Source organism: Bos javanicus, chromosome 9, assembly GCF_032452875.1.
Source record: "Bos javanicus breed banteng chromosome 9, ARS-OSU_banteng_1.0, whole genome shotgun sequence".
In the NCBI taxonomy this organism is placed as follows: domain Eukaryota; kingdom Metazoa; phylum Chordata; class Mammalia; order Artiodactyla; family Bovidae; genus Bos; species Bos javanicus.
In genome coordinates, this window is record NC_083876.1 from 87,516,573 (window position 1) to 87,528,645 (window position 12,073).

The 12,073-nt window shown below is 44.8% G+C and overlaps 1 protein-coding gene across 2 annotated transcripts in view; it reads left to right on the forward strand.

Annotated features, from left to right (window-relative positions):
- Positions 1-570: 570 nt before the first annotated feature.
- The window catches only part of IYD (iodotyrosine deiodinase), a 61,411-nt gene continuing 49,908 nt past the window's right edge, over positions 571-12,073 (forward strand). The window contains exon 1 of one of the 2 annotated variants that reach the window (XM_061428301.1): positions 571-836. In XM_061428301.1, coding sequence (XP_061284285.1) covers positions 665-836 — 172 coding nt within the window. In that variant the 5' untranslated portion in view covers positions 571-664. The remainder of the gene's footprint in view (positions 837-12,073) is intronic. The other variant, XM_061428302.1, reaches the window with a different exon arrangement.

Below are 12,073 nucleotides of genomic sequence, written 5' to 3' on the forward strand. Positions count from 1 at the left end.
TTAATGTCATTGAACTGGAGCCTTAAAAAGAGCTAGGATAGTAAATTTTATATTATTATATCTTATCACACAAAAAAAGTAGAAATAGTAAAAACTAGTACATGCTGGTTGAAAAGAATTGAAATAATATAGATATATATAAGGCAAAATGTGCACGAGAGGCCTGAGATAGCCAATCCTTTGCCCAGTCTCTAAAACTGCAGGAAAACATCCCAGATTTGGGAACCGCTCAAAACAGGCATGGAGGTTGGTTCGAAGGGGCCAACACTAAGTGACTCCTAGCATCAGGCCAGTCGAGGACACACTGCTCTCAGAGAAAATCTACAGGAGAAAGATGAAATACCACCATGGCTGGCAAGATCTAGTGCTTTAAAGTATATCCTCAAATCCTGGCAATGACTGTCTAAGAATATATTGATTGAGCACACAGTTTAAGAAAGTGCACTCACCCATGCATTGCCAGACCCGAAACACACCCTGACGCACACAGCTGCGATCTTTGCTCCTTGGCAAAGTCCTCGTGGAGTCAGCAGGTTCACTGTCCCTTCCCCGAGCAAACCCCTCCCTCTCTTCACTCATCTCCCAGCATTCCCCACACCTGTCCCTGTTTGTTTAAACCCCAGCCTGGGAAGTATGGACACCCTTCAGGATCAGTCTCACCACCATGTTTCTTCTGACTCCAGTCTTGGTAGCTGTCATCTGCATTTTGATGTTGTGGATCTTTAAAAATGCTGATGGAAGCACTGAGAGAAGGAAGGGGGAGCCTGGGGCTGAGGCTCGTCCCTGGGTGGATGAAGACTTGAAAGACAGCACCGATGTCCACCAGGAGGAAGCAGGTAAAGACACTGGCTCTGCTGCTCGGTTCCCACCTTCTGTATTTTTACGATGAGGGCAAGTGGCTGGGGGGACTCATGGAGAGAAATAAGTGCAGGCAGGTCAGTTTCATCATCAACTTCTATCATGCAAACAAATTAGTGTGTGACAGAGACATCATTTATCTTGGGTGTCAGCTTGTCATTTACTGTGACCAAGTAAAAAGCTGGATCATCAGTAAAAAACTGTTGAAGGGCTGGCTTTCCCCAGCTCCTGTCCTGACTGGCTGCTAAAATCTTTCTGCAGGGGGCACATCACAGGCTGGTGCGGCCATGAATTAAGTAGTCAGGTTTTGATCAAAATTTTGAAATAAAAAAGGGCAGCTGTGTAGGAGCTCACTACTACTCATTATAGCAGCCCTGTGGGTTACAGACAGGAGTGGCTGTGGCCCTCAAAGCCGAGTGTCTGATTCAATAGACAAGGCAATGAATGGACAACTGAAAGACAGTAAAAAAAGAGACAGGCGGAACTGATTATAAGGTGTTTTGAGAAGGCTCAGGATCTTGGCAAGGCAGTTACAGAAGGCTGAACCAGGCCTGGTGGATTACTAGGATATGAATAGTAAGGGTGAGGAGGTTAAGAGGAACAGAAGGAGCCTGAATACAGAACCGCTAGGAAAGATGCTAAGAAGATGGAAGGACTATTGCTGACCAGGGAAGGGGCAAAGATGAAGTTGAGGATGGGCGGGGGCATGGTTGACCTGAGAAAGACAAGGTGATGAAGGAGGCAGGCAGGCAGGGAGAGGTTTTTGGGAGCTCTGAGTGATCTGTGTTTGGGGTGGGTCTGAGGAGGTTCTGTGGGCTGGATTTGACTTGGAAGAGGCTCAGTGACTCTCAGCTGGGGTACTAATGGCCCCAGTTCAGTTCAGTCGCTCAGTCGTGTCTGACTCTTTGTGACCCCATGGACTGCAGCAGGCCAGGCCTCCCTGTCCATCACCTACTCCCAGAGTTTACTCAAACTCATGTCCCTTGAGTCGGTGATGCCATCCAACCATCTCATCCTCTGTTGTCCCCTTCTCCTCCTGCCTTCAATCTTTCCCAGCATCTGAGTCTTTTCAAATGAGTCAGTTCTTCGCATCAGGTGGCCAAAGTATTGGCATTTCAGCTTCAACATCAATCCTTCCAATGAATATTCAGGACTGATTTCCTTTAGGATGGACTGGTTGGATCTCCTTGCTGTCCAAGGGACTCTCAAGAGTCTTCTCTAACACCACAGTTCAAAAGCATCAATTCTTCAGCGCTCAGCTTTCTTTATAGTCCAACTCTCACATCCATACATGACTACTGGAAAAACCAAAGCTTTGACTAGATGGACCTTTGTTGGCAAAGTAAAGTCTCTGCTTTTTAATATGCTGTCTAGGTTGGTCATAACTTTTCTTCCAAGGAGCAAGTATCTTTTCATTTCCTGGCTGCAGTTACCATCTGCAGTGATTTTGGAGGCCCCCCCCCCCCGCAAAAATAAAGCTCCACCTTCCCTCCAAAAGAGGCCACCTGGAAGTATATGTGTGCATGTGTGTGGAAGGGTGTGTGTATGTTCTGAGTTGTCCTAACCTTAGGATTTGGGAGTGGGGTACACAGCTGGCACTCCATGCTGGAAGCCATGTATCACTGGCTATGCCATGTACACTGAATATACCACACAGGGTCCAAGCCCAGGCAGCCTCCTAGCCGGGCTGTCTCTTACTCTCCTCCCTGGATGCCAACTATGCCAGCTGAGAAGCACTTCCATGAATGAGGGGAGATCCACTCTGAAGCTGGGTAAGGATCTGCTCCGGTAACAATGGGCGGGGCAGTGGGGATAGCACAATGCAAGAGAAGAGGTGGATCCAAGGGACAGACAAGGAAGAACAATGGGCTCTGGCAATAAGTTAGATGTTGGGAGAGGAAGAAGAGGGCAACAATTTGCAGACTGGAAGAATCAGAACAACACTGTCATACGAAGGTGAGGGGAGGGGACCCGGTTTAAAAGGGATGCTGTTGAGTGTAGTGCAGGGCGTCTACGGCTTGAATGAACAGTGGCACATTGAAGCAGAAAGATAGGGAGCTTTCTAGGTGAGAGATCCAGGCCACAGACACTGACTGGAGAGTCACCAGCTTAAGGTGATGCTTGGAACTTGGGAAACAAATGAACTCACTAGGGGTATTGCTAAAGAGAAGGCTGAGGAGAGAACCTGGTGGGGAGCACATTCAGATGAGAGGAACTGCCTGGGAGGAATGGACTTGGAAGAACAGGTATAGGGAAGAAGGGCAGGTTAGTAACAAGCCCTTCCAGGTATTTTCTATATCCAAGGTCATTTTTACGTAGGGTGAATCATAACAATACAGGGAGCAGGCACTATTACCATCCCTATATTACAGATAAGGAAGCTGAGCTCAGATCATCTAAATCATCTGTCCAAGCAGCTAGTGGTGGAGCCAGGACCCAGCGGGGGCTGGTTCCTGAGTTCCAGGTCTACAAAGAAGGCTTTTCCAGGCTTTTCCAAAGAATGACCCATAACAGAGAGGGCAGGAGATGGCCCACAGAGTTAAACATTTCCTGAGAGATCAGAAGTAGTGTGTGCATTGAGAAAAGCCCACTGGCTTTGAAGACCCAAGGGTTGAAAGGATACAGAGGGATCAATGTGGCTGGTGGGGAACCAGGGACCTGGGATCAGGGACCTGTGCCTGATGGTTGGGACCAGATACGAGAGCTATGTGGCCCCGTTCTGCTTCTCTGCCTGTTGATTCACTTCTCATTCTCTATTCTTTACAAGGAGGAATAAAGTGAACATGTAGCCCCCCCTTCCCAGCAACCATGAGCAAATTTTCCCCGAGTGTAGAGTTCACAGTCTCTTGTTGGGATTTTCCTTGTCTACATAAGAGATACTTGCTGAGGTCACACGGGCATACAGGTGGTAGGTAGGGCTAATGTTTAAACTCTGGCACCCAAGTCCCTGCTCTTAACCACTGGGTGGGTGGACACAGTCTAAGAGAGGATACACTGCCAGTACTGCGGCTCCGATGGAGGTATAATTGGAGAGGAGAAAGCGACCATTGCCAAGCAAACACGAGATGGCTTTGATAACAGCCAATAGAGACCAGGGGCAAGCCATTTTGAAAATTAACAGAGACAAAACAGTAAAATAAGTATTGTAGGCCATTCTAGTGTGAGTTGAGGGAAATATGAGCACCGATCCAACCTCTGCCAGCTCTGACTCACAAGATTCCTGTTCCACATTCACAGGTCGGGGAATCAGCCTGTGTGGGATGGAGGGCGAGGGGAGGAGAGGTGGGGGCAGGACATAGACAGGACATGCTGACTAGATGTCAGACACAGACTTTGTCTGGGGACCAGTCACACATGGTGTCTGATGAGGATTTCCTGTTCCCTCTTTATCTGTGGCAGAGGTCTAAGGAAGAGAAATGACCCATATTTAATCTCAAACAGGAAACTTCAGATTGTTTCCCCAAAATGAACTGAAAATACCGCACAAAAGTCCTCTAGTCAGTCCCAGATTCATGAAAGCTCATGGAACTGGAAATAGGAGAAAAAGACAGGAAACACATTAAGATGTGTCCATTTTAACATTAGTGGGGATTTTCTTTATTTGGCTTTGCCAGCCATCCAAAAGCTAGTATTCTAACTGAATTTTCATTGTCCCAGTCACTGCTAATACAAGCTTTGCCAAAATTTGTATCTAATGTGCTCAACACCTGAGAATAAAAATGTTCCTCAGACTTAGGAACAGATAGATTTTTATGTACCCATATGCAGCTGTTTCAAACCTGTTCATTGGATCAATGACAGCTCATTTCAGTAAAAGCTTAACAAGTCAGCCAATTAGAGATGGATTCATTCCAGTTCCAGCTCCTCTGCATGCCAACTAATCAACAACAGTCTCAACCAAGTAACACTGTTCCTACAGATGATATTAACCCTCTTACATGCCTGGAAGCCAACCAATGCCTCAACTCCATGTTTTCCAACCAAGTGGTGTGCAAGAACTAGCCTGAGGAGGTCTTAGAGGTTCTGAAATTTTATGGGCCATTTGTTCACTTGCTAGTAGCTTGAAGTCAGGCCATGATAGGAGTGCTGACTCTATATTATAGCACTGGAAATTGGCCAGGGCTATAATTCAGTGCTCTTTTTCTCCCTACTCTCAGAGGGCTGGTTTGCCAGCACACCACTGACAAAAACGCTATATAAGAGCAGCACTCAAGACCTGCCTAGCTTTCCTCTGCTATAAGAAGCAAGGAATTCAGCTTCATCTTTGCATTTCATCATCTTTTGACACCCATGCATACTTCTGCATGACTAATTTTAAAAGGCTGGTTTACCAGGACTCCTGTAAGACATTATGGTCCTAGGACAAAGGAGAGGTAAGTTTGAATTCAGATGAGAGAAGATTGGGGACAGGAAAGGATTTGATGGAGATGTCATCCTTGGGATCAAATCTGGGTGGGTACTGCTGGGGAGAGTAAAGGTCAGCACAGGACACTGGGGACCCCAGAAGAGGTGGAGGGGCTCAGAAAACAAGTTCTGTCCACTTCACCTGGGATAGCATTGCTCTATTCCAGATCTTTCCAGCTGAACACCCCCAGACTCCCCAACCCCCACCCACCCTTGTTGCTAGTGAGTCAGTTTACACTGCAACAAATGGCTGAGAGGCCCACACAGAAAGGAAAGCGATGGCTGAGGAAGTGGGAAGGAAAAGTTCTCTGTGCCAATGTTGAGCCCCAGAGTTGTTCCCATTGTCAACTGCAAGAGCTGTGTCACCCAGAGCCTAATTAACATGGTTGCTCAAGGCTCCTCCAAAATTGCAGGGAGGGAACAAGGATGATACGACACAAATTGGCCTTAGCGGTTTCATAGCCGGAAAACATTTGGCCCGTTTGCCAAGATTTGGAAGTGGAACTGCAAAAACACAAAAGCAGTTCACATAGAGATGCAGCCAGAAAAATGCCTCCAAGTTAAACATTAAAGGATAGACATGACCTAGAATTACTTGGCCATTAAACCTAATTAGGGAGCAATTTGGCTCCTTGGCATTCAAGCCACGATACAAGGCAAGTTGGTTTTGGTGTCAATAGCAAACTCCATGTGTGATAGCACAGGACTTCTGTTAAACGCAGACCACAGTGGTGTGCATTTATTTTTGAATATGTGGGCTCTACCACTTAAATGAATCTGCCAGAGTGGTTTGGCTGGTCTGGGCTGGTGGCAGAAAAGCCACAGAACAGAGGCTCTTCCCTCTCCTTTGGTAAGCCCACATTCCCTGGAGGGGATGGTTAGGAGTTCAAGAGGAAGGAGAGAGCCGTGCCTTTTGTGTCGGTTCACTGCCCTGCAGTCCCTCAGAGCTTCTCTCCATCTGGCTCAGCTGATCCCTTTCCCCAGGTCGAGTGTAGACTTTCTGTCCTGGGAGAGGCTCCAGGAACAGCAGCTCCCCCTGTGCTCTGCTCAGAAAGCCCTTCAGGACAATCCAACCCAGCGGTGGTTGGGGCCGAGTGTCTGCCCCACTCAGAGACAAGGCTGCCCTGATAAGGCTTGAGAGGCAGCCCCTTCATTCTGCCAGAGTAGGAATGCCTACCCTGGACTTCAGTGGCTGCAGAAACTGCTGAGTCATGCCCCTCTACTGCCTTTAGTTTCTGCAAATGGTGGACGGACCTAAAGTTAAGGAGGCCTTTCATGCATTCTCTCATTTACCACTGACTGACTAAACAGGTTGCTGGACTTTGTGACACATGAGTGGGGAGTAGCATGGTGTCGAAAGTCTTTGCTGATGCATTTGATAAAGTTGACCTGATGACATCTGGGTTTGGTTCAGGGTGGAATGCTGGAAAGCTGGTAGGTGTTAGTGGCCACTCCCCCATCACATCTAGTGCCTTTTGATTTAGTAACTGGGCCATCTCATTAAATGTGTACCATGTGGGCTCCCACTGCCCCTGGCTAGTGAAGTGTAAGAAGTTGCTCATTACTAGCAATGAGCTACCATGATCCCTACTAGTACTGTAGGTGAGTTCTCAGTCTCCCCCAAATCCCCTGTTCTCCCTCTTGCCTTCTTCTCCCAATCCTCACATATCCAGGAGTGAAATGTGTGGGTGCTCCCAGGGGCAGAGGACTCTCTCCTACCTGAATTCCACCTGGAATGCCCCAGATCCTCAGGGCCAGGCCCTGGATCTTCTTGCTCTCTTCCCTCTGTTTCGATTGTCATTCTTATCTTTATCTGAGGGCTCCCTAAGTGACATCTCACCTCCTGGACATTGACTGCAGTCCCCCCTAATCCTGAGGGGAAACCATCCAAGACCCCAAGTGGATACCTGAAACCACAGATAGTACTGAACCCTACATATCCTAAGCTTTTCCTATACATACATGCTTATGGTAAAGTTTAAATTAGACACAGTAAGAGAATATCTGAATTGCCAGCATCATTACTCATGTGCTTTGAGGTCATTATTAAGTAAAATCAGGGTTACCTGAGGACAAGCAATACCTCATCAGTTGACCTGATAACTGTGCTGTGCTTAGTCGCTCAGTAGTGTCCATCTCTTTGCAACTCCACGGACTGGGGTGCACCAGGCTCCTCTCTCAGGGGCCCACCAGGCTCCTCTTTCAGGGGTCCATCAGGCTCCTCTGTCCATGGGGATCCTCCAGGCAAAAATGCTGGAGTGGGTTTCCACACCTTCCTCCAGGGGATCTTCCCAACCTAGGGATCAAACTCAGGTCTCCCGCACTGCAGGTAGATTCTTTACCAATTGAGCCACCAAGCCCTAAAAGGCTACTAAGTGTCTAATTAGGTGGATACGTGGACAAAAGGATGATTCATGTAGGTAGGGGGACGGAGCAGAACAGGCATGAAATTTCATCATCTTGCTCAGAATGGTGCATAATTTAAAACTTCAGTTCAGTTCAGCCGCTCAGTCGTCTCCGACTCTTTGCGACCCCATGGACTACAGCATGCCAGGCTTCCCTGTCCAACACCAACTCCCAGAGATTACTCAAACTCATGTCCATTGAGTTGGTGATGCCATCCAACCATCTCATTCTCTGTCATCCCCTTCTCCTCCCGCCTTCAATCTTTCCCAGCATCAAGGTCTTTTCCAATGAGTCAATTCTTTGTATCAGGTGGCCAAAGTATTGGAGTTTCAGGGTCAGCATCAGTCCTTGCAGTGAATATTCAGGACTGATTTCCTTTAGGATGGACTGGGTGGATCTCCTTGCAGTCCAAAGGACTCTCAAGAGTCTTCTCCAACACCACAGTTCAAAAGCATAAATTCTTTGACATTCAGCCTTCTTTATAGTTAAACTCTCACATCCATACATGACTACTGGTATAAATTGCTTATTTCTTGAATTTTCCACTTAATATATTCAGAACACAGTTGACCCTGGGTAACTGAAACCTGCCTCAGAAAGCAAAACCTCTGTACTTGGGGGGCAGGAAGGGAGGAACACTGATTTAGGAGTTAAGAAACCTAAGCTATAGTTCTGGCTCCATGAAGGATTACTGCATGTTTAGGACAAATTAACTATATCCATTCATTCCATCTCCTACTTTTGCCCCACCTTCCCCAGATGGTTCATCTCTCATCCTTCTGTCTCACTTAAGAGACTGTGAAATGTCTTAACAGTTGTGTTCAGTTGATCTACCCTTGGGGTTTTTTTCACAATTCATTTCTATGGCTTTCTTATTAAAACAAAACACACACACAAATCCCTTAATTGTGAAACATAAGGTAGCGGTTGGTTTAGTCACTAAGTCATGTTGAACTCTTTGCAACCTCATGGACACAGGGTTCGAACCTGCATCTGCTGCATTGCAGGTGGATTCTTTATACTGAGCCACCAGAGAAGTCTGTGATATGTAATATGATGGCTGGGAAAGCGTATAAAACATAGATGAATGGCTTAACAAATAATTTGAAAGCAAAAATCCATATAATTATCACTTAGATCAAGAAGTATAAATTTCCAGTACTCCATAAATCCATATATTCCTAGTCACACCTCTTCATCCCACAGACATAACTACTATTTTTAATTTTATGGGAATTACTTCTGTGCTTTTCTTTATAGATGTATCACCTCAATATGCATTCCTAAACACTTTCATGCATTGGAGAAGGAAATGGCAACCCACTCCAGTGTTCTTGCTTGGAGAATCCCAGGGACAGAGGAGCCTAGTGGGCTGCCGTCTATGGGGTCACACGGAGTCGGACACAACTGAAGCGACTTAGCAGCAGCAGCAGCAGCAAACAGTAGAGTTCTATTGCATATATTCTTTTGACTTTGCTCTTTAGCTTAACATTTTATTTGTAAAATTCATTCAGGTTAGGCATGTGACTGCAGTTCATTCATTTTTGCTGCTGTATAGTATTCTGTTTCATGAGTATATCAATATTTATTTTACTGTTGATGAAGATCTGGGCTATTTCCAGTTCAGGACTATGATCAACTATGCCTCTAATAACATTTTAATACTTATTTCTAGGATACACATGCATGACTGTCTCTGAGGTATGCATGCGATTGCTGAGTTAGAGTGTGATGGGCATGGAAATGTATCATCTGGATCACCCTTCAAGGAAAGACTTGTTGCTCCTTCTGTTGGGAGTGTTGTAAACAAAGAGCCTTCAACTGTCTGCATATTCCAGGGTTTACCTTTGCTTTGCCCAAGATTCTGCCTTTCCCAGGGTGGTTTATATGCAATGACTGATTGGCTTAGGAGTATAAAGGCCCAGTCATTTGGGCCTAGTTGGGGACAACTCTGACGGGCTATTTTTCTTCCAAAGAAGCCCTATTGTTGGCTAAGCCATCATACAAGGCTTACACTGAAATATGATGTCTTTTGTCCAATCGTGTTTCTTCCCTCTCCTTTCCACAAGTTTTGTTCCCAAAGGTACTTCCTGTAAACATCCTACACACTAGTCTCAGTTTGAAGCTGCTTCATGATCTGATAACTCCAATATCTCAAATCTTTGTAGGTCTATTTCTGATGCCTGCAGTTTCTAGTTATTATTCATGACTTCTTATTTTCTTGAACACACTGTTATTTTTTATTGTACACTGGTTATTCTTTTGGAAAATTACTCATAATTTTTTTTGAGGCCTAAGATATGGTTAGGGCTTCCCAGGTGATATAGTTAGGCTTTCCTCAGTGGTAAAGAATCCACCTGCCAAGCAGGAGACAGTGGTTCTAATCCTGGATCAGGAAGATCCCTTAGAGAAAGAAATGGCAACCCACTTCATGGCCTGCAAAATCCCATGGACAGAGGAGCCTGATGGGCTACAGTTTATGGGGTCCCAAAAGAGTCAGACAAGACTTAGCAACTAGCCACCAACAACAAGATGTTACTTACTCCAGGGAATAGTCACATCTGCACCTACAAGTTGAGCAACTTTGTAACGCTGGGACAACTTTAATATGAGATCAAGTCCTATGGTTCCTTGGATTGCTCACAGGATATTATCCTAGGCTCTAAGACACCAGGGCTGGATTAATTACATTTTAGTCTTACTGTTGGAACATAAACCTTCAAGCCCTGGATGGCCCTGGGGTTTTGACTTTTGTCACCATCTCTTTGTCTGAACTCAGCCTCATGGCTGTTTCTTGGCAACTGGAAAATATTTTCTGGACATTTGATTGCTGGTCTACCTCTACTGGTACTAACCTTCACCTAGATTTTTAACTATGATGTCCTATAGTCACAGATTGGTGGTGGTGGTTTAGTCGCTTAGTGGTGTCCACCTTTTGCAACACCATGGACCATAGCCCGCCAGGCTTCTCTGTCCATGGGATTTCCCAGGCAAGAATACTGGAGTGGGTTGCCATTTCTTTCTCCAGGGGATCTTCCCAACCTAGGGATCGAACCCAAGTCTCCTGCATTGCAGGCGGAATCTTTACCACTGAGCCACCAGGGAAATTACAGATTAGCTCATTAATATGTAGAAGAAAATGTTCTAAATTATATTTTACTAAGCATTTTGCCTTTTTTTTACTTTAGAGAGTTGGTTTAAATTATGTAAATAACCATTACTGGAAATGAGAACCCTTTAGTAAATGTCACAACAACCACAATATAATCATAACTCCAACATCAGTTAATCCTTGGCATCAAAATGGATTTGTATCTACTCAAGGAAGAAAGTCACAACTGTTTTCTGTCACACAGCTGAAGGCAGGGGATATAATATGTCTTATCAGGTAAATATTCATTGGATTTTGTGTTGTGAATGAGGAAAATATATGATAACATTATATTCAGTTTTCTAAAGACACAGTTTAGGTAGTACAGTAATAATTCAGGTAAGCCATGCACACGCACACAGATAAATTTTATGGTTTAAAACAATCTAAATCTGTTACCTTAATGAAAGTAAGTGCTGAGCATTTTTGGGAATTTGATCATAGTGGATTCTGATTACCTGATGTTATCTAATTAGGAGTTGCCTTCTACTGGTTATGTGGCTTCTCTGTACCATCCCCATCAGGCTGAAAAATATCAGATCAAGTTTAGGAAAGACTTCAGCCTTTGTATAAAAGAACTATTTACTCATTAGATTCCACTGATATTTTCAGTGTCTATTTCTTTGGGAGCCTTCTTGGTGAAGCCTTGTCTATCTGATTTAAATTTCCCTGAAAAGTCCAACTCACATCAGTTTATTCTGATTTGATGTACTGAAGTCTACTTTCTGTACTCATCTCTTTTTGGCATCTTCTGCCTCCAAGATTCTAGCAGTTGGTGAGGCCCAACAATAACCAGAAGTCCAAGACTAATTCAAGTTAAGCATATGTATACATGTAGAATATATATATATTATATGGTAGAACATGATAGAAGCAGGCAGGTGTAAAGATAAATTTAGTGTAGGTAAGCAGAACAGATTTTTTCCTTACAGATAATCACGATGGTGTGATCACTCACACTCACCTAGAGCCAGACATCCTGGAATGTGAAGTCAAGTGGGCCTTAGGAAGCATCACTATGAACAAAGCTAGTAGAGGTGATGGAATTCCAGTTGAGCTATTTCAAATCCTAAAAGATGATGCTGTGAAAGTGCTGCACTCAACATGTCAGCAAATTTGGAAAACTCAGCAATGGCCACAGGACTGGAAAAGGTCAGTTTTCATTCCAATCCTTAATAAAGGCAATACCAAAGAATGCTCAAACTACCACACAATTGCACTCACCTCACACGCTGGTAAAGTAATGCTCAAAAT